The sequence below is a fragment of the Oncorhynchus clarkii genome, chromosome 17, assembly GCF_045791955.1.
Source record: "Oncorhynchus clarkii lewisi isolate Uvic-CL-2024 chromosome 17, UVic_Ocla_1.0, whole genome shotgun sequence".
Lineage (NCBI taxonomy): Eukaryota > Metazoa > Chordata > Actinopteri > Salmoniformes > Salmonidae > Oncorhynchus > Oncorhynchus clarkii.
In genome coordinates this window covers 67,180,141-67,206,031 of record NC_092163.1, presented here as the reverse complement: position 1 = coordinate 67,206,031, position 25,891 = coordinate 67,180,141, and the positions used below count along the sequence as shown (strand labels likewise).

The 25,891-nt window shown below is 44.5% G+C and overlaps 1 protein-coding gene across 1 annotated transcript in view; it reads right to left on the bottom strand.

Annotated features, from left to right (window-relative positions):
• LOC139371295 (contactin-4-like) overlaps positions 1–25,891 on the bottom strand; it is a 227,907-nt gene that overhangs the window by 141,940 nt on the left and 60,076 nt on the right. Inside the window, exon 3 of the mRNA XM_071111598.1 lies at positions 9,110–9,242. Within this exon, the coding sequence (XP_070967699.1) occupies positions 9,110–9,242 (133 nt within the window). The remainder of the gene's footprint in view (positions 1–9,109; positions 9,243–25,891) is intronic.

Below are 25,891 nucleotides of genomic sequence, written 5' to 3'. Positions count from 1 at the left end.
TCCAGAGAGACATCGGGGCCTGGAACAAACTGTTTCATGGAAACATGGCTCTCTCGAGATACTCTGTCGGAGTTGGAAAATCCAGCAGGACTGTCAGTACATCGCGCAGACAGGCATAAATATCTCTCCGGGAAGCAGAAGGGCGTAGGGGTGTGTTTCATGTTTAACGACTCATGGTGTAATTCTAGGAACATACAGGAAGTCCTTTTGTTCACCTGACCTAGAATACCTTACAATCAAATGCCGACCATATTATCTCCCAAGAGAATTCTCTGTCATTGCCCCAGCCGTTTACATCCCCCCTCAAGCCGATACCACGACGGCACTCAAAGAACTTCACTGGACTTCATGCAAACTGGAAACCAAATATCATGAGGCTGCATTTATTGTAACTGGAGATTTTAACAAAGCAAATTTGAGGACTAGGCTGCCGAAGTTCTATTAACATATCAATATCAAGGCCCTTCCCTGCCCTCCTTTCGGCAAATCTGACCACGACTCCATCTTGCTCCTCCCATCCTATAGGCAGAAACTCAAACAGGAAGTACCCGTGCTAAAAACTACTCAATGCAGATTTGACCAATCGGAATCCAGGCTTCAGGATTGTTTTGTTCACGTGGACTGGGATATGTTCTGGGTAGCCTGTGAAAATAATCTACACTCATACACAGATTTTTTTTTTTTTTTTTTTTTTTATTTTTTATTTCACCTTTATTTAACCAGGTAGGCTAGTTGAGAACAAGTTCTCATTTGCAACTGCGACCTGGCCAAGATAAGGCATAGCAGTGTGAACAGACAACACAGAGTTACACATGGAGTAAACAATTAACAAGTCAATAACACAGTAGAAAAAAGGGGAGTCTATATATACATTGTGTGCAAAAGGCATGAGAAGGTAGGCAAATAATTACAATTATGCAGATTAACACTGGAGTGATAAATGATCAGATGGTTATGTACAGGTAGAGATTGGTGTGCAAAAGAGCAGAAAAATAAAAATAAATAAATAAAAACAGTATGGGGATGAGGTAGGTGAAAATGGGTGGGCTATTTACCAATAGACTATGTACAGCTGCAGCGATCGGTTAGCTGCTCGGATAGCAGATGTTTGAAGTTGGTGAGGGAGATAAAAGTCTCCAACTTCAGCGATTTTTGCAATTCGTTCCAGTCACAGGCAGCAGAGAACTGGAACGAAAGGCGGCCAAATGAGGTGTTGGCTTTAGGGATGATCAGTGAGATACACCTGCTGGAGCGCGTGCTACGGATGGGTGTTGCCATCGTAACCAGTGAACTGAGATAAGGCGGAGCTTTACCTAGCATGGACTTGTAGATGACCTGGAGCCAGTGGGTCTGGCGACGAATAAGATACGGTGACTGAGTTTAAAAGGAAGTGTATTAGAGATGTAGTACCCATTGTTACTATTGAAACCTACCCTAACCAGAAACCGTGGATAGATGGTAGCATTCGTGCGACTCTGAAAGCGTGAACGACCGCATTTAACCATGGCAAGGTGACTGGGAATATGGCAGAATATAAACAGTGTAGTTATTCACTCCGCAAGGCAATCAAACAAGTAGGGTCGCAATTCAATGGCTCAGACATGAAACATATGTGGCAGGGGCTACAGACAATCACGGACAACAAAAGCAAAACCAGCCACATCGCCGAGACCGACGTATTGCTTCTGGACAGGCTAATCACATTCGCCCGCTACCAAGGACTGTGGGTTCTCCTTGTTGTGGCCGACGTGAGTAAAACATTTAAACGTGTTAACCCTCGCAAGGCTGCATGCCCAGACGGCATCCCTAGCCGCGTCCCCAGAGCATGCGCAGACCAGCTGGCTGGTGTGTTTATGGGGATATTCAATCTCTTCCTATCCCAGTCTGCTGTCCCCATATGGTTCAAGATGGCCACCATTTTTCTGTACCCAAGAAGGCAAAGGTAACTGATAGGATCCTATCACCTCTACCTTACCTGCAACTCTAGACCCACTTCAATTTGCTTACTGTCCCAATAGATTCACAGACAATGCAATCACCATAACACTGCAGACTGCCATCTGGACAAGAGGAATACCTACAGTGGGGCAAAAAAGTATTTAGTCAGCCACCAATTGTGCAAGTTCTCCTTCTTAAAAAGATGAGAGGTCAGTAATTTTCATCATAGGTACACTTCAACTATGACAGACAAAATGAGAAAAAAATTCCAGAAAATCATGTTGTAGGATTTTAATTAATTTATTTGCAAAATATGGTGGAAAATAAGTATTTGGTCAATAAACTTTTGTTATCTCAATACTTTGTTATATACCCTTTGTTGGCAATGACAGAGGTCAAATGTTTTCTGTAAGTCTTCACAAGGTTTTCACACACTGTTGCTGGTATTTTGGCCCATTCCTCCATGCAGATCTCCTCTAGAGCAGTGATGTTTTGGGGCTTTTGCTGGGCAACACAGACTTTCAACTCCCTCCAAAGATTTTCTATGGGGTTGAGATCTGGAGACTGGCTAGGCCACTCCAGGACCTTGAAATGCTTCTTACAAAGCCACTCCTTCATTGCCCGGGCGGTGTGTGGGATCATTGTCATGCTGAAAGACCCAGCCACGTTTCATCTTCAATGCCCTTGCTGATGGTAGGCTTTGTTACTTTGGTCCCAGCTCTCTGCAGGTCATTCACTAGGTCCCCCCGTGTGGTTCTGGGATTTTTGCTCACCGTTCTGGTGATAATTTTGACCCCACTGGGTGAGATCTTGCATGGAGCCCCAGATCAAGTGAGATTATCAGTGGTCTTGTATGTCTTCCATTTCCTAATAATTGCTCCCACAGTTGACTTCTTCAAACCAAGCTGCTTAGCTATTGCAGATTCAGTCTTCCCAGCCTGGTGCAGGTCTACAATTTTGTTTCTGGTGTCCTTTAAAAGCTCTTTGGTCTTGGCCATAGTGGAGTTTGGAGTGTGACTGTTTGAGGTTGTGGACAGGTGTCTTTTATACTGATAGCAAGTTCAAACAGGTGCCATTAATACAGGTAACGAGTGGAGGACAGATGAGCCTCTTAAAGAAGAAGTTACAGGTCTGTGAGAGCCAGAAATCTTGCTTGTTTGTAGGTGACCAAATACTTATTTTCCACCATAATTTGCAAATAAATTCATTAAAAATCCTACAATGTGAATTGCTGGATTTTTTTTCTTCTAATTCTGTCTGTCATAGTTGAAGTGTACCTATGATGAAAAGGCCTCACAGGCCTCACAGACCTTACAGGCCTCTGATCTTTTTAAGTGGGAGAACTTGCACAATTGGTGGCTGACTAAATACTTTTTTTGCCCCACTGTATGTAAGAATGCTGTTCATTGACTATAGCTTAGCATTCAACACCATAGTACCCTACAAGCTCCTCATTAGGCTTGAGGCCCTGGGTCTGAACCCACCCTGTGCAACTGGGTCCTAGAATTCCTGACGGGCCACCCCCAGGTGGTGAAGGGAGGAAATATAACCTCCACCTCACTGATCCTCAACACTGGGGCCACACAAGGTTGCATGCTCAGCCCCATCCTATACTCCCAGTTCACCCATGACTGCATGGTGTCCTGCTGTACATACCTACACGTTTGCTACGGTCACAAGACGCAGGCCTCCGAATTGTCCCTAGAATTTCTAAGCATACAGCTGGAGGCAGGGCTTTCTCCTATAGAGCTCCATTTTTATGGAATGGTCTGCCTACCCATGTGAGAGATGCAGACTCGGTCTCAACCTTTAAGTCTTTACTGAAGACTCATCTCTTCAGTGGGTCATATGATTGAGTGTAGTCTGGCCCAGGAGTGTGAAGGTGAACGGAAAGGCTCTGGAGCAACGAACCGCCCTTGCTGTCTCTGCCTGGCTGGTTCCCCTCTCTCCACTGGGATTCTCTGCCTCTAACCCTATTACAGGGGCTGATTCACTGGCTTACTGGTGCTCTTCCATGCCGTCCCTATGAGGGGTGCGTCACTTGAGTGGGTTGAGTCACTGACGTGATCTTCCTGTCTGGGTTGTGCTGTGGCAGAGATCTTTGTGGGCTATACTCGGCCTTATCTCAGGATGGTAAGTTGGTGGTTGAAGATATCCCTCTAGTGGTGTGGGGGCTGTGCTTTGGCAAAGTGGGTGGGGTTATATCCTGCCTGTTTGGCCCTGTCCGGGGGCATCATCGGATGGGGCCACAGTGTCTCCTGACGCCTCCAGTATTTATGCTGCAGTAGTTTGTGTCGGGGGGCTAGGGTCAGTTATATCTGGAGTACTTCTCCTGTCCTATCTGGTGTCCTGTGTGAATTTAAGTATGCTCTCTCTAATTCTCTCTTTCTCTCTCTTGGAGGACCTGAGCCCTAGGACCATGCCTCAGGACTACCTGGCATGATGACTCCTTGCTGTCCCCAGTCCACCTGGCCGTGCTGCTGCTCCAGTTTCAACTGTTCTGCCTGCGGCTATGGAACCCTGACCTGTTCACCGGACATGCTACCTGTCCCAGACCTGCTGTTTTCAACTCTCTAGAGACAGCAGGAGCGGTAGAGATACTCTTAATGATCGGCTATGAAAATACAACTGACATTTACTCCTGAGGTGTGGACTTGCTGCACCCTCAACAACTACTGTGATTATTATTATTTGACCATGCTGGTCATTTATGAACATTTGAACATCTTGGCCATGTTCTGTTATAATCTCCACCCGGCACAGCCAGAAGAGTACTGTCCACCCCTCATAGCCTGGTTCCTCTCTAGGTTTCTTCCTAGGTTTTGGCCTTTCTAGGGAGTTTTTCCTAGCCACTGTGCTTCTACACCTGCATTGCTTGCTGTTTGGGGTTTTAGTACAGCACTTTGAGATATCATCTGATGTAAGAAGGGCTATATAAATACATTTGATTTGGTGGTGTGTGTCTCTTTATTAACTATAGCTGGTGCGCAATCTCTAATATTAAGGAATTCTCAAGGATCTGCTTACCTGAGTTTGAATACCACATGATAAGCTGTAGACCACACTATTTACTATTTTTCATAGCTGTCTATTCACCACCACAAACCGATGATGGCACTAAGACCGCACTCAACAAGCTGTATAGGGCCGTAAGCAAACAAGAAAATGCTCATCCAGAGGTGGCGCTCCCAGTGACCAGTGATTTTACTGCAGGAAATCTGAAATTCATTCTCTCTCATTTCACTTTACCATTTCTTCAAACAATCAACTTTATTCAATATTGATTAATTATTGCAATAATAAGGCTGGTTGACCCCACACCCTTGAGTGTTGGACCGAGTAACCTAACCTTTACACAAATGCAGAGTACTATATATAGCTGACACTAACAATGCTCAGTCATGGTTGGTTCAACCCCTCCCATGCAGACTAAGGAGCATCATAAGCCACATTCTGTTCTTATCTGCACGGGGTTGTTGTCTTAACCCTACCTTGGCTTAGTTTCCCAGTTGCAAGGATGATTTTGAGACAATGAGAGATTGTTATAAACTCGTAAGCTATCCCTAGTAAAATGCATTCTTGTCTATGTAATGCAGTCTTTAACTCATTTGTCAGCTTAAGCCATCTCTGGTGACCTTATGCCCAGATTAGCTGCAGAGAACTAGAGTGGAGACCATACAAAAACACAAACACTAGCAGGACAGAAATGTCTTACTATTAGTTAAATATTACTTGTTAACCATTAATATCAAATAAATCAGGGTAAATACATCATTTTTCTCTGATATTCCACAGACAGAGACACATAAAGAGCTCTCCCCCGCCCCCCATTTAGCATTCGGACCATAACTCTATCCTCTTGATTCCTGCTTACAAGCAAAAAACTCAAATAGGATGTATCAGTGACGCGCTCAATACGGAAGTGGTACAATGAAGTGGATACTAAGCTACAGGAGTGTTCGCTAGTGTAAGAATGTTTCGAAGATAAATACACAACGCAGAGGATGAGAGAACAAGAGTACTAAAAGTCAATAGAGTACTAACAGTCAGTAGGGAATTATAAATTAAAATAGTTGGTTTTCAGTTCAACATCTGTTAGGAATGTCAGTCCTGAACATATAGCTAGCTATGTGTGGCATGTTCTCATTGGTCCAATCTGAAATTGGATACTTGTTTTTTTGGCCATTGGCCCAGTTTTATTGCAAGGAATTATAATTGGTCAACCACAGGCTAGGGCTGGGTAAAAAAAACTACAACCTGTCCCATTGTTCTGTGGAGAGAACCACAGGAGAGAACCTCAGGAGAGAATCACTGAGGACAGGGGAGCATGAACATCTACCTCCCCACATGATTCGTCCTCTTTGAATAAGAATAAACCTATTTCCTCCCCTTGATTTGCTTTGGGGTCTGTGTTATTGAAGAGTAACATCAACTGCTAACACTAGCACAGACTGGAATATGTTCCGGGATTCATCCGATGGCATTGAGGAATTTAGCACATCAGTTACTTGCTTCATTTATAAATGCATCGATGACGTTGTCCCCACAGTGACCATACATACATATCCCAACCAGAAGCCATGGATTACAGGCAACATCCGCATTAAGCTAAAGGCTAAAGCTGCCACTTTCAAGGAGCAGGACATTAATCCGGACGCTTATAACAAATCCCACTACACCCTCCGATGAACCATCAAACAGGAAAAGCCTCAATACAGGACTAAGATTGAATCCTACTTCAGCGGCTCTGATGCTCGTCGGATGTGGCAGGACTTGCAAACTATCATGGATTACAAAGGGAAACCCAGACGAGAGCTGCCCAGAGAAGCGAGCCTACCAGGTGAGCTAAATGCCTTCTATTGTCGCTTCGAGGCAAGCATCATTGAACCATGCGTGAGAAGACCAGCTCTTCTGGACGTCTGTATGATCACGCTCTCCGTAGCCGATGTGTGTAAGATTACCAGGACGCGTACTCAGAGCATGCGCAAACCAATTGGCAATTGTCTTCACGGACATTTTCAATCGCTCTCTGACCCGGACTGTAATACCTACATGTTTCAAGCAAACCATCATAGTCCCTGAGCTTGAGAATGCCAAGGTAACCTGGTAACCTGTCTAAATGACTACTGTCCTGTAGCACTCACACCTGAAGCCATGAAATGCTTTGAAAGGCTGGTCATGGCTCACATCAACACCATCATCCCCGAAACCCTCGACCCACTCCAATTTGCATACCGCAACAGATCCACAGATTGCACTCCACACTGCCCTTTCCCACCTGGAAAAAAGGAACACCTACATGAGAATGCTGTTCAATTACGACAACTCAGCGTTCAACACCATAGTGCCTTCCAAGCTTATCCCTGATCCAAAGACCCTGGGACAACACCTCCCTCTGCAACTGGATCCTGGAGAATCCTGACGGGCCGCCCCCAGCTGGTGAGGGTAGGCAACAACACTTCCGCCATGCTGAACTTCAACAGGGGGGCCCCTCAGGGGTGCGTGCTCAGTCCCCTCCTGTGCTCCCTGTTCCCCCATGATTGCGTGGCCGCCCACGACTCCAACACATTTATTACATTTGCATATGACATGACAGTGGTAGGCCAGAGACATGGAAGTGTGCCAGGACAACAACCTCTTCCTCAATGTGGGCAAGACAAAGAACCTTATTGTGGACTGCAGGAAACGGAGGGCTGAACATGCCCCATTCACATCGACGTGGCTGAAGTAGAGTGGGTCGAGAGCTTCAAGTTCCTTGGTGTCCACAGCACTAAGGACCTATCATGGTCCAAACACACAAACACAATCATGAAGAGGACACAACAACACCTCTTCCTCCTCATTAGGCTGAAAAGATTTGTCATGGGCCCACAGATCCTCAAAAGGTTCTACAGCTGTACCATTGAGAGCATCTTGACTGGCTGCATCACCGTTTGGTATGGCAACTGCTCGGCATCTGACTGCAAGGTGCTACAGAGGGTAGTGCGTATGACCCAGTACATCACTGGGTCCAAACTCCCTTATATCCAGGACCTCTATACTAGGCGGTGTCTGAGGAATGCCCTAGATATTGTTAAAGACTCCAGCCACCCAAGTCGTAGACTGTTCTCTGCCAAGTCTGTGACCAAAACGCACGTAAAAATATTCTAAACCCAAGCCACAAGACTGCTGAACAGTTAATCAAATGGCTACCCAGACAATTTACATTGACCCTCTCTATTTATCTTAATTGTTTTGCACTGAATCCCTTGCACCGGCTCTATGCACACTCACTAGACTCACACATACTACACTGACACTCCAACACACACACACACACACACACACACACACACACACACACACACACACACACACACACACACACACACACACACACACACACACACACACACACACACACACACACTTCACATTCCCTGCTGCTATTCTGTTTATTATATATCCTGATTGCCTAGTCACTTTTACCCCTACCCACCTACACACGTACATACTGTATTACCTCAATTACCTCAACTACCTCGTACCCCTGCACATTGACTCGGTACTGGTACTCCTTGTATATAGCCTCATTATTGTTTTTATTGTGTTACTATTTCCGTTTTTATTTATCAAATAGTCTCACTTTTTAACTCTGCACTGTTGGGAATGGGCTCGTAAGTAAGCATTTCAATGTAAAGTCTACACCTGTTGTATTCGGCGCATGTGACCAAACACGTTTGATTTGAATCCAGGTGAAAGCTATTATCCCTTATTGTCACTTGTTAAATGCTCTTCAATCAGTGTAGATGAAGGGGAGGAAAAAGGTTAAAGAATGATTTTTAAGCCTTGAGACATGGGTTGTGTATGTATGCCATTTAGAGTGCGAATGGGCAAGAAAAAAGATTTAAGTGCATTTGAACTGGGTATGGTAGTAGGTGTTTGAGTGTGTCAAGAACTGCAACGCTGCTGTATTTTTCACACTCAAGAACAGTTTCCCATGTGTATCAGGAATGGTCCACCACCCAAAGGACATCCAGCCAACTTAACTCAACTGTGGGAAGCATTGGAGTCAACATGGGCAAGCATCACTGTGGAACGCCTTCTCAAATTAAGGCTGATGACAAAAAGGGGGTGCAACTCTTTATTTGGAAGGTGTTCCTAATGTTTCTTACACTCAGTGTATACTCACCGATAAAGGGGAGATGGGCTTCCCTGGGCCTCACAGCTGAACACCACGTCTCTGTTGTTTTCCTGGGAGTCAACAGGAAACACAATGCTGCCAGGCTGCTTGGTGAACACTGGGCTCTGCAGGACACTGCTCTCTATAGGGGACACACAGTCAGGACAAAACAACACTCAGCTTACACGCAGACTCAGACATCAAACCTGCTTGAAAAACAGACAATTAGTCAGAGGCAGCAAACAGACCAGCCCTGGTAAAACCATTAGAGGGCCAAACCCCAAGCAGACAAAACATATAAATGAATTCTGCCTGTCACAGCACCATGGCAGAGAAAAGAGTTATTGGAGGTGAGACGTGTCTTCAAAAGCTATTTAGGCAGTAATAGGATAGCTACTGATTTATACCTAACAACAGTCGGGGACACATTTTAATTTGCCTTTTGTCAACTTGAGTCCTATTTTCCAAGAGTTCTATTGGAGTAGTTGTGTCCTTGTTGACGTTTAAGCATTTAGTTGTGCAGTTAGCCTTCCTTGGCTGTGGTTTGTATTCTCTCACTAAAATGACACACAGAATGGAAATCTCCATTACTCCATGGGCAGCTGGGAATCCAATGGGCTATCTGTGCATGACTTCACAAAGCCTTTAGTGTCATTAAGCCATGGGATAAAGAATAAGTGACTGCATCTGCAACCATTCTTACCTTTGGCCTAGAATGGCTGCATTTACACAGGCAGCCCAAATCTGATCTCTTTTACACAAACTGGTTGTTTGACCAATCACATTTCACATCAGATCTTTTTCAGAGCTGATCTGATTGGTTAAAAGACCAATTAGTGAAGAAAAAAATCTGAATTTGGCTGCCCGTCTAAACGCAGCCAATGTGATTAGATGTGATTCAAGGGTTATACACCACATTACCCTTCCAATCTCCAGCCATTTTCACTATAGGCTGCAGTAGCAGCAGACATACTGTAACAAGATCCATCAAGACATGACTGTGGACTGTCTGTGGAGTCATTTTGAAACAAACAAACAAAAGCCGAATGTATTTAACACCTGCCTGTGGCTAACCTGGCTAAAATATACTAATGGCTGATTCCTGAATTGTTTAAAACATCAAAGGTCAATGTTCTTATTGGCATGCGGTAGGGGTGTGTATTGCCATGTACAATGGAGAACCAGGCCACTTATTTTGTGTCCGGAATAGAAAAGCTTTTTAGAAGCAGGATGTATCGATGCTACATTGTGCAGTACATAACAAAACCACTCAAAACACGACAATTTGCATTATTCAATGCAATGTTTAAATAAACAATAACAGCCAAAATACCTTACTGGTGGAATGATTTCCTGTGTTTGTGACCATAGCTTTTGTGCTACCCTCTCAAATTGCACAATTTGTTAAATGACATGCTTCAGATATCCTGTGAGCAGTCATTCAGACATTTTTGGGGGAAAGATTAACTCTGTTTTCCCTAGAACTTTGCATTGTTAATGAACACATTATTTTGTTGTTACGTGTTTGGGATCTTCTCTAAGGTACCTCCCCTGAGGAAAAACTGAAAAGCATGCTGGAGATGTGACGTGACTGATAAGGTAATGTGACAAAATGCATTTCAAAACAAAAACCACAATACAGTTCCCCCTGCAAACCTAAAATATTTTCTTCCTGTTTTCAAACTATGCCTGTTGCAAAAACGATTTGGCAAAATAATGTACGTAAATTCAACGACTGAAGATAGCTTGCAGTGAGTTACCTCAAGTCTAAACTCATATCACCTATGCAACAGATTTGACAGTCAGAACGGGGTATGGTTCTGTAGTAGGTGCCAGGTGCACCAGTTTGTGTCAAAAACAGTTCCCCATGTGTATCAACAATGGTCCACCACCCAAAATACATCCAGCCAACTTGACACAACTGTGGGAAGCATTGGAGTCAACACTGAAACAGCATCCATGTGAAATGCTTTCCACACCTTGTAGAGTCCATGCACTGATGAATTGAGGCTGTTCTGAGGGCAAAAGGGGGTGGATTGTACAACTCAATATTAGGAAAGTGTTTGTAATGTTTGGTATACTCAGTGTATAGTGAACTGTACATCATATTCTACAGTACAGGTAAAAAGTCTCCTAGAAATGAGCATACGTTGTTGCGAAAAGTGCAAATCAATCCCAGAACAACAGCAAAGGGCATTGTGAAGATGCTGGAGGAAACAGGTACAAACGTGTCTATATCCACAGTAAAACGAGTCTAATATCGACATAACCTGAAAGGCCACTCAGCAAGGAAGAAGCCACTGCTCCAAAACCACCATAAAAAAGCCAGACTACGGTTTGCAACAGCACATGGGGACAAAGATCGTACTTTTCTGGTCTGATGAAACAAAAATAGAACTGTTTGGCCATAATGACATTCGTTATGTTTGGAAGAAAAAGGGGGAGGCTTGCAAGCCAAAGAATACCATCCCAACTGTAAAGCACGGGGGTGGCAGCATCATGTTGTGGTGATGCTTTGCTGCAGAAGGGACTGGTGCACTTCACAAAATATTTGGCATCATGAGGAAACAAAATTATGTGGATATATTGAAGCAACATCTCAAGACATCAGTCAGGAAGTTAAAGCTTGGTCGCAAATGGGTCTTCCAAATGGACAACAACCCCAACCATACTTCCAAAGTTGTGGCAAAATGGCTTAAGGACAACAAAGTCAAGGTATCACAAAGCCCTGACCTCAATCTTGTAGAAAAGTTGTGGGCAGAACTGAAAAAGTGTGTGCGAGCAAGGAGGCCTACAAACCTGACTCAGTTACACCAGCTCTGTAAATAGGAATGGGCCACAATTCACCCAACTTATTGTGGGAAGCTTGTGGAAGCGAACCTGAAACGTTTGACCCAAGTTAAACAATTTAAAGGCAATGGTAACAAATACCAATTGAGTATATGTAAACTTCTGACCCACTGGGAATGTGATGAAAAAATTAAATATGAAATAAATAATTCTCTACTATTATTCTGACATTTCACATTCTTAAAATAAAGTGGTGATCCTAACTGACCTAAGACATGGAATTTTTACTAGGATTAAATGTCAGGAATTGTGAAAAACTGAGTTTAAATATATTTGGCTAAGGTGTATGTAAACTTCCGATTTCAAATGTATATATATTTCCCAGCACAAGATTCTAGTTTTATACATCTGCATGATATGTGGCAGAGGAAACCTGTCAGGTGAAAGCACCCGGGTATACTGCCGCTGGGTGCTACAGCGCTCTGAATTCCCACCAGGCTCAAATTGGGGACTGCATTTATTATTGTGATATTCACACATGCTTCCCCATTTCTCATGCAAAATGCAGGTTATAAGAGAGAGAGATATTTTCATCTAATTTGAATGTGGTCATACTCAGGTTCCTTAGATTACTTCCGGCGCCGACAGAGATGGCCGCCTCGCTTCGCGTTCCTAGGAAACTATGCAGTTTTTTGTTTTTTTACGTGTTATTTCTTACATTAGTACCCCAGGTCATCTTAGGTTTCATTACATACAGTCGAGAAGAACTACTGAATATAAGATCAGCATCAACTCACCATCAGTACGACCAAGAATATGTTTTTCGCGACGCGGATCCTGTGTTCTGCCTTACAAACAGGACAACGGAGTGGATCCTATGCAGCAACCCAAAAAAACGACTCCGAAAGAGAGGGAAACGAGGCGGTCTTCTGGTCAGACTCCGGAGACGGGCACAGCGCACACCACTCCCTAGCATTCTTCTTGCCAATGTCCAGTCTCTTGACAACAAGGTTGATGAAATCCGAGCAAGGGTAGCATTCCAGAGGGACATCAGAGACTGTAACGTTCTTTGCTTCACGGAAACGTGGCTTACTGGAGAGACGCTATCCGAAGCGGTGCAGCCAACAGGTTTCTCCACGCATCGCGCAGACAGGAAAAAACATCTTTCTGGTAAAAAGAGGGGCGGGGGCGTATGCCTTATGACTAACGTGACATGGTGCGATGAAAGAAACATACAGGAACTCAAATCCTTCTGTTCACCTGATTTAGAATTCCTCACAATCAAATGTAGACCGCATTATCTACCAAGAGAATTCTCTTCGATTATAATCACAGCCGTATATATCCCCCCCCAAGCAGACACATCGATGGCTCTGAACGAACTTTATTTAACTCTCTGCAAACTGGAAACAATTTATCCGGAGGCTGCATTCATTGTAGCTGGGGATTTTAACAAGGCTAATCTGAAAACAAGACTCCCCAAATTTTATCAGCATATCGATTGCGCAACCAGGGGAGGAAAGACCTTGGACCATTGTTACTCTAACTTCCGCGACGCATATAAGGCCCTGCCCCGCCCCCCTTTCGGAAAAGCTGACCACGACTCCATTTTGTTGATCCCTGCCTACAGACAGAAACTAAAACAAGAGGCTCCCACGCTGAGGTCTGTCCAACGCTGGTCCGACCAAGCTGACTCCACACTCCAAGACTGCTTCCATCACGTGGACTGGGAGATGTTTCGTATTGCGTCAGATAACAACATTGACGAATACGCTGATTCGGTGTGCGAGTTCATTAGAACGTGCGTTGAAGATGTCGTTCCCATAGCAACGATTAAAACATTCCCTAACCAGAAACCGTGGATTGATGGCAGCATTCGTGTGAAACTGAAAGCGCGAACCACTGCTTTTAATCAGGGCAAGGTGTCTGGTAACATGACCGAATACAAACAGTGCAGCTATTCCCTCCGCAAGGCTATCAAACAAGCTAAGCGCCAGTACAGAGACAAAGTAGAATCTCAATTCAACGGCTCAGACACAAGAGGCATGTGGCAGGGTCTACAGTCAATCACGGACTACAGGAAGAAACCCAGCCCAGTCACGGACCAGGATGTCTTGCTCCCAGGCAGACTAAATAACTTTTTTGCCCGCTTTGAGGACAATACAGTGCCACTGACACGGCCTGCAACGAAAACATGCGGTCTCTCCTTCACTGCAGCCGAGGTGAGTAAGACATTTAAACGTGTTAACCCTCGCAAGGCTGCAGGCCCAGATGGCATCCCCAGCCGCGCCCTCAGAGCATGCGCAGACCAGCTGGCCGGTGTGTTTACGGACATATTCAATCAATCCCTATACCAGTCTGCTGTTCCCACATGCTTCAAGAGGGCCACCATTGTTCCTGTTCCCAAGAAAGCTAAGGTAACTGAGCTAAATGACTACCGCCCCGTAGCACTCACATCCGTCATCATGAAGTGCTTTGAGAGACTAGTCAAGGACCATATCACCTCCACCCTACCTGACACCCTAGACCCACTCCAATTTGCTTACCGCCCAAATAGGTCCACAGACGATGCAATCTCAACCACACTGCACACTGCCCTAACCCATCTGGACAAGAGGAATACCTATGTGAGAATGCTGTTCATCGACTACAGCTCGGCATTCAACACCATAGTACCCTCCAAGCTCGTCATCAAGCTCGAGACCCTGGGTCTCGACCCCGCCCTGTGCAACTGGGTACTGGACTTCCTGACGGGCCGCCCCCAGGTGGTGAGGGTAGGCAACAACATCTCCTCCCCGCTGATCCTCAACACTGGGGCCCCACAAGGTTGCGTTCTGAGCCCTCTCCTGTACTCCCTGTTCACCCACGACTGCGTGGCCACGCACGCCTCCAACTCAATCATCAAGTTTGCGGACGACACAACAGTGGTAGGCTTGATTACCAACAACGATGAGACGGCCTACAGGGAGGAGGTGAGGGCCCTCGGAGTGTGGTGTCAGGAAAACAACCTCACACTCAACGTCAACAAAACTAAGGAGATGATTGTGGACTTCAGGAAACAGCAGAGGGAACACCCCCCTATCCACATCGATGGAACAGTAGTGGAGAGGGTAGCAAGTTTTAAGTTCCTCGGCATACACATCACAGACAAACTGAATTGGTCCACTCACACAGACAGCATCGTGAAGAAGGCGCAGCAGCGCCTCTTCAACCTCAGGAGGCTGAAGAAATTCGGCTTGTCACCAAAAGCACTCACAAACTTCTACAGATGCACAATCGAGAGCATCCTGGCGGGCTGTATCACCGCCTGGTATGGCAACTGCACCGCCCTCAACCGTAAGGCTCTCCAGAGGGTAGTGAGGTCTGCACAACGCATCACCGGGGGCAAACTACCTGCCCTCCAGGACACCTACACCACCCGATGTCACAGGAAGGCCATAAAGATCATCAAGGACATCAACCACCCGAGCCACTGCCTGTTCACCCCGCTATCATCCAGAAGGCGAGGTCAGTACAGGTGCATCAAAGCTGGGACCGAGAGACTGAAAAACAGCTTCTATCTCAAGGCCATCAGACTGTTAAACAGCCACCACTAACACTGAGTGGCTGCTGCCAACACACTGACACTGACTCAACTCCAGCCACTTTAATAATGGGAATTGATGGGAAATGATGTAAATATATCACTAGCCACTTTAAACAATGCTACCTTATATAAATGTTACTTACCCTACATTATTCATCTCATATGCATACGTATATACTGTACTCTATATCATCGACGGTATCCTTATGTAATACATGTATCACTAGCCACTTTATACTATACTATGCCACTTTGTTTACATACTCATCTCATTTGTACATACTGTACCCGATACCATCTACTGTATCTTGCCTATGCTGCTCTGTACCATCACTCATTCATATATCCTTATGTACATATTCTTTATCCCCTTACACTGTGTACAAGACAGTAGTTTTGGAATTGTTAGTTAGATTACTTGTTATTACTGCATTGTCGGAACTAGAAGCACAAGCATTTCGCTACACTCGCATTAACATCTGCTAACCATGTGTATGTGACAAATAAAATTTGATTTGATTTGATTTGATTTGATTTTAATTCCCATTGAGAGAGTAAGGTTTGAAGTTTATAGATTAGTCTATCCAGGTTAGTCTCATCCAGGTTAGACAGCAGCAGAATTATTGTTTAATGGAGAATACATTGGAGAGTGGACATGTCTAGACAGAGGTCATAAAACCTATTCCAAAAAGATAAATTAATCACATTTTAATTTTGTGTGATTACTATTGCCATCTGCAATAAGACCAAGCCATAGGATGACCTTGAGGGACTTTAAATGGACATGAACTTTTATTCTCAGGATGTTTATTTTTTTCATCTGGAAAGAAAATTATCAAACTAATTTGTTCCTGATTCAATGAATAATATAACTGAATTTAACAGACCCCACAGAAAAGAGGATTTTATTAATCAAATAAATATGTGCATTTTTCAGTAATTGATTTCAAGTGTCTCTCGAGATTCCCTTTAACTTACTGTAGCCACAATGGCAAGACAAACTGAACATGGATAATCAAAACATTTTGCAACCAGTGAGAGCTGTTAAGCAGATTGAAAATGCTCTGTGAAGGGCTTGGCTGCTTCCAGACTGCTGTCTGTTATCACTCTGTAAATAATGTGCAGTACAAAAATGATGTGTGTGTGTGTCTGTGTGAGTGTGTGTGTGTGTGTGGCGTCAATATGCATGTGTGTGTGTTTGTGTGTGTGTGTGACTAGCACATCAAGATGCCTTATTTTTATCTATAGCCTCATGAAGTGATGCATATTGCATATCATTGAGTGTTAAACCACTGTGTTTGTGCAAAGCAGGATGCAAATAAACTCATGACTCATTTCACAACCCTTCAACAGGTATGTGAAGACTGGTTTATTATCTTACAAGAACGTAGGCTTATGTGGTATTTGAATGGGTTTATACAGTGCATTCGGAAAGTATTCAGAACACTTGCCTTTTACACATTTTGTTACGTTACATCCTTATTATAAAATTGATTAAATAAATGTTTTTCCTCATCAATCTATACACAATACCCCATAGCAACAAACCACCCTAAGCACACAGCCAAGACAATGCAGGAGTGGCTTCGGGACAAAATCTCTGAATGTCCAGCCAGAGCCTGGACTTTAACCCAATCAAACATCTCTGGAGACCTGAAAATGTCTGTGCAGCGATGCTCCCCATCCAGCCTGACAGAGCTTGAGAGGATCTGCAGAGAAGAATGGGAGAAACTCCCCAAATACAGGTGTGCCAAGCTTGTAGCGTCATACACAATAAGAATTGAGGCTGTAATCGCTGCCAAAGGTGCTTAATCAAAGTACTGAGTCAAGGGTTTGAATAATTAAAATAAAATAAAAATTGTTTTTTACAGAAATGTCTAAAACCTGTTTTTGTTTTTGTCATTATGGGGTACTGTGTGTGGATTGGAGAGGAAAATAAGATATCATCAATTTTAGAATAAGGCTGTAACGTAACAAAATGTGGAAAAAGTCAAGGGGTCTGAAAACTTTCTGAATGCACTGTATACACTGCATGACTAAAAGTATGTGGACACCTGCTCGATGAACATCTCATTCCAAAATCATGGATATTAATATGGAGTTGGTCCCCCTTTTGCTGCTTTAACAGCCTCCACTCTACTGGGGTGGTTTTCCACTAGATGTTGGAACATTGCAGCGGGGACTTCCATTCAGCCACAAGAGCATTTGTGAGGTCGGGCAATGATGTTGGGTGATTAGGCCTGGCTCTCAGTCGGAGTTCCAATCCATTACAAGGGTGTTCAAGGGGGTTGAGGTCAGGGCTCTGTGCAGGCCAGTCAAGTTCTTCCACACCGATCTTGACAAACCATTTATGTATGGAGCTCGCTTTGTGCAAGGGGGGATTTTCATGCTGAAACACGGTTGCCACACAGTTGGAAGCACAGAATCGTCTAGAACGTAATTGTATGCTGTAGCAATAAGATTTCCCTTTACTGGAACTAAGGGGCCTAGCCCAAACCATGAAAGACAGCCCCAGACCATTATTCCTCCTTCACCAAACTTTACAGTTGCCACTATGCATTGGTGCAGGTAGTGTTCTCCTGGCATCCGCCAAACCTAGATTTGTCTGTTGGACTGCCAGATGGTGAAGAGTGATTAATCACCTCAAAGAACACATTTCCACTGCTCCAGAGTCCAATGGCAGTGAGGTTTACACCACTCTAGCCAATGCTTGGCATTGTGCATGGGGATCTTAGGCTTGTGTGCGACTGCTCTGCCATGGAAACCCATTTCATGAAGCTCCCGGCGAACAGTTCTTGTGCTGACGTTGCATCCTAGAGGTTAGTTTGGAACTCGGTAGTGAATTGTTGCAACCGAGGACAGATTATTTTTACCACGTGCTTCAGCACTCGGCGGTCCCTCTCTGTGAGCACTCGGCGGTCCCTCTCTGTGAGCTTGTGTGGCCTACCACTTTGCAGCTGAGCAGTTGTTGTTCCTAGACGTTTCCACTTAACAAAAACAGCACTTAGAGTTGATCAAGGCAGCTCTAGCAGGGCAAAAAATTGAACTGACTTGTTGGAAAGGTAGCATCCTATGACAGTGCCACGTTGAAAGTCACTGAGCTCTTCAATAAGGCGATTCTACTGCCAATGTTTGTCCATGGAGATTTCATGGCTGTATGCACGATTTGATACACCTGTCAGTAACGGGGGTTGCTGAAAAAGCCGAATCCACTAATTTGAAGGGGTGTCCACATACCTTTGTGTGTATAGTTAGATATATATATAGATATAGTGTATCTAGTTGATGTGTGTGAATATTTGTGTGTGTGCACCAGAATTCTTCTTTTCCATCCATTATGTTTTCCATCTTACTGGAACAAACAATATAATTTCAGTAGAGGGTGTCTGTGATAAAGAATAAGAGAACAAACATCTTGTCTGCTTGCCCCCGCTGCATTGAGGCTGAGCTGGCATAATTGGACTTGTTTTCTTTCCACTCATAGAGACAGAGTCCTTGCTGGTTAGACTAAAGTCACCAGGGATGTGACAGACACGTGTGTCATTTAGTCTCAGGTCCACAATGCCTACTTCCCTTGATGGATTATGTAACAACAGCACAGACTGGATAATACATATTGTATCATAAAGCTACTGTACAGGTTGGGGGGGAGGTCGAAGACGCCGACAGAATGTTCGACCAACAGGCAATTGACAAAACTTTCAAGGTTTGCACTAGAGTACGTGCATAGAATTGCTGTTCTCATCTTTGCATATTCTAGTTGTGCATATATGAGGTGGTGGACTTGAGGACAGTGGACATACATTATTTAATTCAGTTAGTCACAGACAACTTTTACTAACACAACTGTATTATGCCAAGTATAGTTGCTACATCACCAGCCTGCACTTGCCTTGGCTTAATATATTGGTCAACTTTGAACCAGCTTGCATTAGACAAAGTTCCACCATGGCAACTACTAGGCAGTCACGCAGGAGGAACAAACAAACCACCATGCATGAGTCACAGTGACTTGCTTACTCATAACAATGAGTAAGACATGAGAAATCCAAAGAAATTGTAAAAAGCCTCCCACGGACCCCCCACAATAATCCCACCCTGACAACGAGTATATGCTATCAGTTATCTATATCTGACATGTACTATAGAGCTGTGGCTCGGAGTATTGTTTCTTCATCCAATGTAATGTATTCTCAGTGAATTTAGTGATGTTTATTCCCCTTGTTCATAGAAATTTGTCACTGAAGTTGTTAGGTTTATGTCCCATCCTACATCCTGATATTACCCGGTTCTGACCATTAGATGGTGGTGTTGCTACTATTAGCAGATTTTTTAAAGAATCCCCCACCCTCAATTTTAAAGGGATACCTCACCCAAATTCCAAAATGTCCTTAACCTGTAAGCAGTTTATGGACAAGGTATGACAGAAACCCATGTGTTGGTTGTCTTTACCTGGCCACTGTTCCAAACACAAGTGGTTGGTGGCACCTTAATTGGGGAGAACGGGCTCATGGTAATGGCTGGAGCAGAATCAGTGAAATGGTATTAAACATGGTTTTCAGGGGGGAAAGTGAGGGGCAGTTCCTCTTGCTGTTCTGTACAGTGGTTGCTCCACTAAAAGTTTTGCAATTATGCTGCGGGATTTAGAGGTAATTTGTGGTTTAGTACGGTACCCTGTGTCACTACTTCATTGCTCCAGACCAGCGCAAGGGGGAGTTAGAGCACTGATTATGCTTTTGGGTCCCAAGAAGCTACTGTGTCACTGTAGTACTGTAGCCTACTCCTGACCAGTCACGTTGTACAGTTCCTAAGTGGCGTAGCGGTCTAATACACTGCATCGCACTGCAAACTGTGTTGCTACAGATGCTGGTTCAATGCCGGCCTCGCCTGGGAGACCCATAGGTTTTTGGTTTCTCTCCCTCTAAAAACAGAAATAAATAACAAACTGGCTTTATTCACAAATTAGTAACAAGGTCTCATCCCATGTTCAAGAATGTGCTTTTTCTCACTCATTTTAAGTTGTTTGAAAACAAAATAAAATATTGTTATTTTTTAAACAAAGCGATTATTATTATTAATTTAGAATTATATAAGAGCCCCTTGGATATTCTCACAGATATGTTATTAACCCTGTTATTAGCAGGACAATATATATTGGTCATATTGGTCATGGCTCCCGAGTGGTGCACAATGGGATTGCCTTGCAGTTCTCCAGCTATATCCACTGAAATAGTGGTGGGTGTACGAGGTTCAAGGCACGAGGGCAGGGGGCACGGGATAGGCTGCAGAGCTGCACACGGAGGACTGACCTAGCCCATGGGGAGGGGGCTGCTCTGCCACACAGAGCAACATTTTAAGGGGCATTGCACTAATAATGGCACTGACTAGGGAAACGTTCCCGCTGTTCTTAGTGCCAGTCTTCACGTTCAAACTAAAACAATGTAACTAATAATGGCATCTTTATGCTTTCGTTAATAAAATAATGAAAAAAATACTCATTCAAAATGCCAATGTTTATATAGTTATGGATCCATAACGAATTACTATGGGAATAAATATCACTGAATAACAGATATATTGTAACAAAGTTGTCTAATGAAGGTAAACAAACTGTTGCTAATTTGAAAATACTCTATCAAACACACACGGTCACGATCTACAGCTCCATTATGGCTATCAGCTCAGCATTTAACACCATAGTACCCTCCAAACTCGTCATTAAGCTCGAGGCCCTGGGTCTCGACCCCACCCTGTGCAACTGGGTCCTGGACTTTCTGACGGACTGCCCCCAGGTGGTGAGGGTAGGAAACAACATCTCCACCCCTGGGTCTGGCGACGAATATGTAGCGAGGACCAACAGACGAGAACATACAGGTCACAGTGGTGGGTGGTATAAGGGGCTTTGGTGACAAAACGGATGGCATTGTGTACTTCCGGCGCCGACAGAGATGGCCGCCTCGCTTCGCGTTCCTAGGAAACTATGCAGTGTTTTGTTTTTTTACGTGTTATTTCTTACATTAGTACCCCAGGTCATCTTAGGTTTCATTACATACAGTCGAGAAGAACTACTGAATATAAGATCAGCGTCAACTCACCATCAGTACGACCAAGAATATGTTTTTCGCGACGCGGATCCTGTGTTCTGCCTTTCACCCAGAACAACGGAATGGATCCCATGCAGCGACCCAAAAAAACGACTCAGAAAAAGAGGGAAACGAGGCGGTCTTCTGGTCAGACTCCGGAGACGGGCACATTGTGCACCACTCCCTAGCATCCTTCTCGCCAATGTCCAGTCTCTTGACAACAAGGTTGATGAAATCTGAGCAAGGGTAGCATTCCAGAGGGACATCAGAGACTGTAACGTTCTTTGCTTCACGGAAACATGGCTCACTGGAGAGACGCTATCGGGGGCGGTGCAGCCAGCGGGTTTCTCCACGCATCGCGCCGACAGAAACAAACATCTTTCTGGTAAGAAGATGCCTTATGGCTAACGAGACATGGTGTGATGAAAGAAACATACAGGAACTCAAATCCTTCTGTTCACCTGATTTAGAATTACTCACAATCAAATGTAGACCGCATTATCTACCAAGAGAATTCTCTTCGATTATAATCACAGCCGTATATATCCCCCCCCAAGCAGACACATCGATGGATCGACGGACTACAAGAATCAACGGACTATAAGAAGAAATCCAGCCCAGTCACGGACCAGGATGTCCTGCTCCCAGGCAGACTAAATAACTTTTTTGCCCGCTTTGAGGACAATACAGTGCCACTGACAAGGCCTGCAACGAAAACATGCGGACTCTCCTTCACTGCAGCCGAGGTGAGTAAGACATTTAAACGTGTTAACCCTCGCAAGGCTGCAGGCCCAGACGGCATCCCCAGCCGCGCCCTCAGAGCATGCGCAGACCAGCTGGCCGGTGTGTTTACGGACATATTCAATCAATCCCTATACCAGTCTGCTGTTACCACATGCTTCAAGAGGGCCACCATTGTTCCTGTTCCCAAGAAAGCTAAGGTAACTGAGCTAAACGACTACACTCACTTCCGTCATCATGAAGTGCTTTGAGAGACTAGTCAAGGACCATATCACCTCCACCCTACCCGACACCCTAGACCCACTCCAATTTGCTTACCGCCCAAATAGGTCCACAGACGATGCAATCTCAACCACACTGCACACTGCCCTAACCCATCTGGACAAGAGGAATACCTATGTGAGAATGCTGTTCATCGACTACAGCTCGGCATTCAACACCATAGTACCCTCCAAGCTCGTCATCAAGCTCGAGACCCTGGGTCTCGACCCCGCCCTGTGCAACTGGGTACTGGACTTCCTGACGGGCCGCCCCCAGGTGGTGAGGGTAGGCAACAACATCTCCACCCCGCTGATCCTCAACACTGGGGCCCCACAAGGGTGCGTTCTGAGCCCTCTCCTGTACTCCCTGTTCACCCACGACTGCGTGGCCACGCACGCCTCCAACTCAATCATCAAGTTTGCGGACGACACGACAGTGGTAGGCTTGATTACCAACAACGACGAGACTGCCTACAGGGAGGAGGTGAGGGCCCTCGGAGTGTGGTGTCAGGAAAATAACCTCACACTCTTAGTCAACAAAACTAAGGAGATGATTGTGGACTTCAGGAAACAGCAGAGGGAACACCCCCCTATCCACATCGATGGAACAGTAGTGGAGAGGGTAGCAAGTTTTAAGTTCCTCGGCATACACATCACAGACAAACTGAATTGGATATCTGAATTGAATATCCTGCCTATGCTGCTCTGTACCATCACTCATTCATATATCCTTATGTACATATTCTTATCCCCTTACACTGTGTATAAGACAGTAGTTTTGGAATTGTTAGTTAGATTACTTGTTGGTTATTACTGCATTGTCGGAACTAGAAGCACAAGCATTTCGCTACACGCATTAACATCTGCTAACCATGTGTATGTGACAAATAAAATTTGATTTGATTTGATTTGATATGGTAGACTGCATCCAGTTTGCTGAGTAGAGTGTTGGAGGCTAATTTGTAAATGACATCGCCAAAGTCGAGGATCGGTAGGATAGTCAGTTTTACGAGGGTATGTTTGGCAGCGTGAGTGCAGGATGCTTTGTTGCGAAATAGGAAGCCGATTCTAGATTTAATTTTGGTTTGGAGATATTTAATATGAGTCTGGAAGGAGAGTTTACAGTCTTTCCAGAAACCTAGGTATTTGTAGTTGTCCACATATTCTAAGTCAGAACCGTCCAGAGTAGTGATGCTCGTCGGGCAGCTGGGTGGGTGCAGGCAGTGATCAGTTAGCAATGTCCAAAGAAGGGCCAGATGTATACAGAATGGTGTCCAAAGAAGGGCCAGATGTATAGAGAATGGTGTCGTCTGCGTAGAGGTGGATCAGGGAATCACCCGCAGCAAGAGCGACATCATTGATATATACAGAGAAAAGAGAATTGAACCCTGTGACACCCCCATAGAGAGGCCAGAGGTCCGGACAGCAGGCCCTCCGATTTGACACATTGAACTCTATCTGAGAAGTAGTTGGTGAACCAGGCGAGGCAGTCGTTTGAGAAACCAAGGCTGTTGAGTCTGCTGATAAGAATACGGTGATTGACAGAGTCGAAAGCCTTGGCCAGGTTGATGAAGATGGCTGCACAGTACTGTCTTATATCAATGGTGGTTATGATATCGTTTAGTACCTTGAGCGTGGCTGAGGTGCACCTGTGACCAGCTCGGAAACCGGATTGCACAGTGGAGAAGGTAAGGTGGGATTTGAAAAGGTCAGTGATCTAACTTGGGTTTTGAAGACTTTAGAAAGGCAGGGCAGGATGGATATAGGTCTGTAACAGTTTGGGTCTAGAGTGTCACCCCTGATTCCTGTTAGAAAAAAGTTTGGTTCAAATCAGATGTTATGTACTATATTTATTGAATATCACATAAATCCTATGAATTAAAATGCCCAATTTGGGGGCTATCAATTAGCTTAATTTCTAAGAGATCAAATTATATTTCAACAAAATAATGTTTCAAGAATGCTAATCTTATCTGTTCCTAACAACAACAAAAAAATGCCAATCCCCTTTCTTGTGCTTTTTGAGGTGGAACGACCCTTATGCGATTTAATAAACATAGACATGAACGAAGTATAGCAAAGTTTTAATTAAACTTCACATCTTTAGAGTGATGATAAACGGGAAGAGCCAGAGATGTTATTCTGGGACTGGTGCACACGCCCTTTGGGAGACAGGAACTGTAAACCAGTGCCATTCAGCACATCCTGCCAGTGCCCCTGCCTCTAAGCTGTTCTGCTGGGAGCAGCACTGATCAATGTTCCCTCCCAGCCACTCAATTAGCGTCACAGACTCATTAAAAAGACTGGAAGCTGTCAGAAAAAGAGAAGAAGAATGCCATGGATCTACAGTTTCACCTGCTCTGTTTTCTCCAGGTGTGAGAGTGACAATTGCAATAATCATTCATTTTCACTCAGGTTGTTTAATTGTAAGCCTTTCAGGAAAACGCATTTGTAACTGTGAACCCACACATAGTGAATCATGGTGGGGAATAAATAAAGGGGAGCATGTGGCTAACCAGTCTGATTTCCTCCATTACATGAATAAAACATTTATTGATATGCATATCAAAAGAAAGTGTTGACAAAGCAAAACAAAGTGGAGAAAAAGCTGAGCAAAAAAAAGAAGGACAATGAGGAGCTCCTTGCATTTGGTCTGAATCCCTAACATCACCAATTAGCAGGGGCTTGGCTGTGTGACCGTCTGGGGAGCACCTCCTTCTTCATCCTGCCACACAAAGAATAATTGCTTCTCCAGAGGAGGAGCAGGTGAGTGCACCTGGAGAGGCAGGCAGGCAGGCACGCTCCCCGTTACTGAGACACCATGTTAGATTTAATCAACAGGACCTGAGCTCTCACTAATACTATCATCAACGAGATATCCTGGCTAATGAATACCTTAATGGAGTAGAACCATAGCCATGTATAAGGAGGAACATTGATGAGAGTCAGATTGGAAGGGCATATTATCTTAGAGGAAGTCTAAAAATACAAAAATAAATGGATTGCTTGGTTCAGTGTAGTCTGTCACAATATGAAAGGAGAGAGGGCTATATTCACTGAAAAAAGAGAGCTGCCTACATCCACAGTGATACATTATTCTATTACTGGTAAGGGATTGACACTAGTCCACCTCGCATCCAACAGATTGTAATGAAGCATGAACAGCTGTGCTGGTTAGGAGGTCCATCCAGACTGACACCCAGGGGCCATGGGCCACAGAGTCTAACCAGCAGCAGTATCTCTCAGCTGGCCTGGCCTTGTACCAGGGGGTAGGAAGCTATAGAAGCTGCACACACAGTAGAATAAATGACAGAGGTCAATGTTCAGCCTT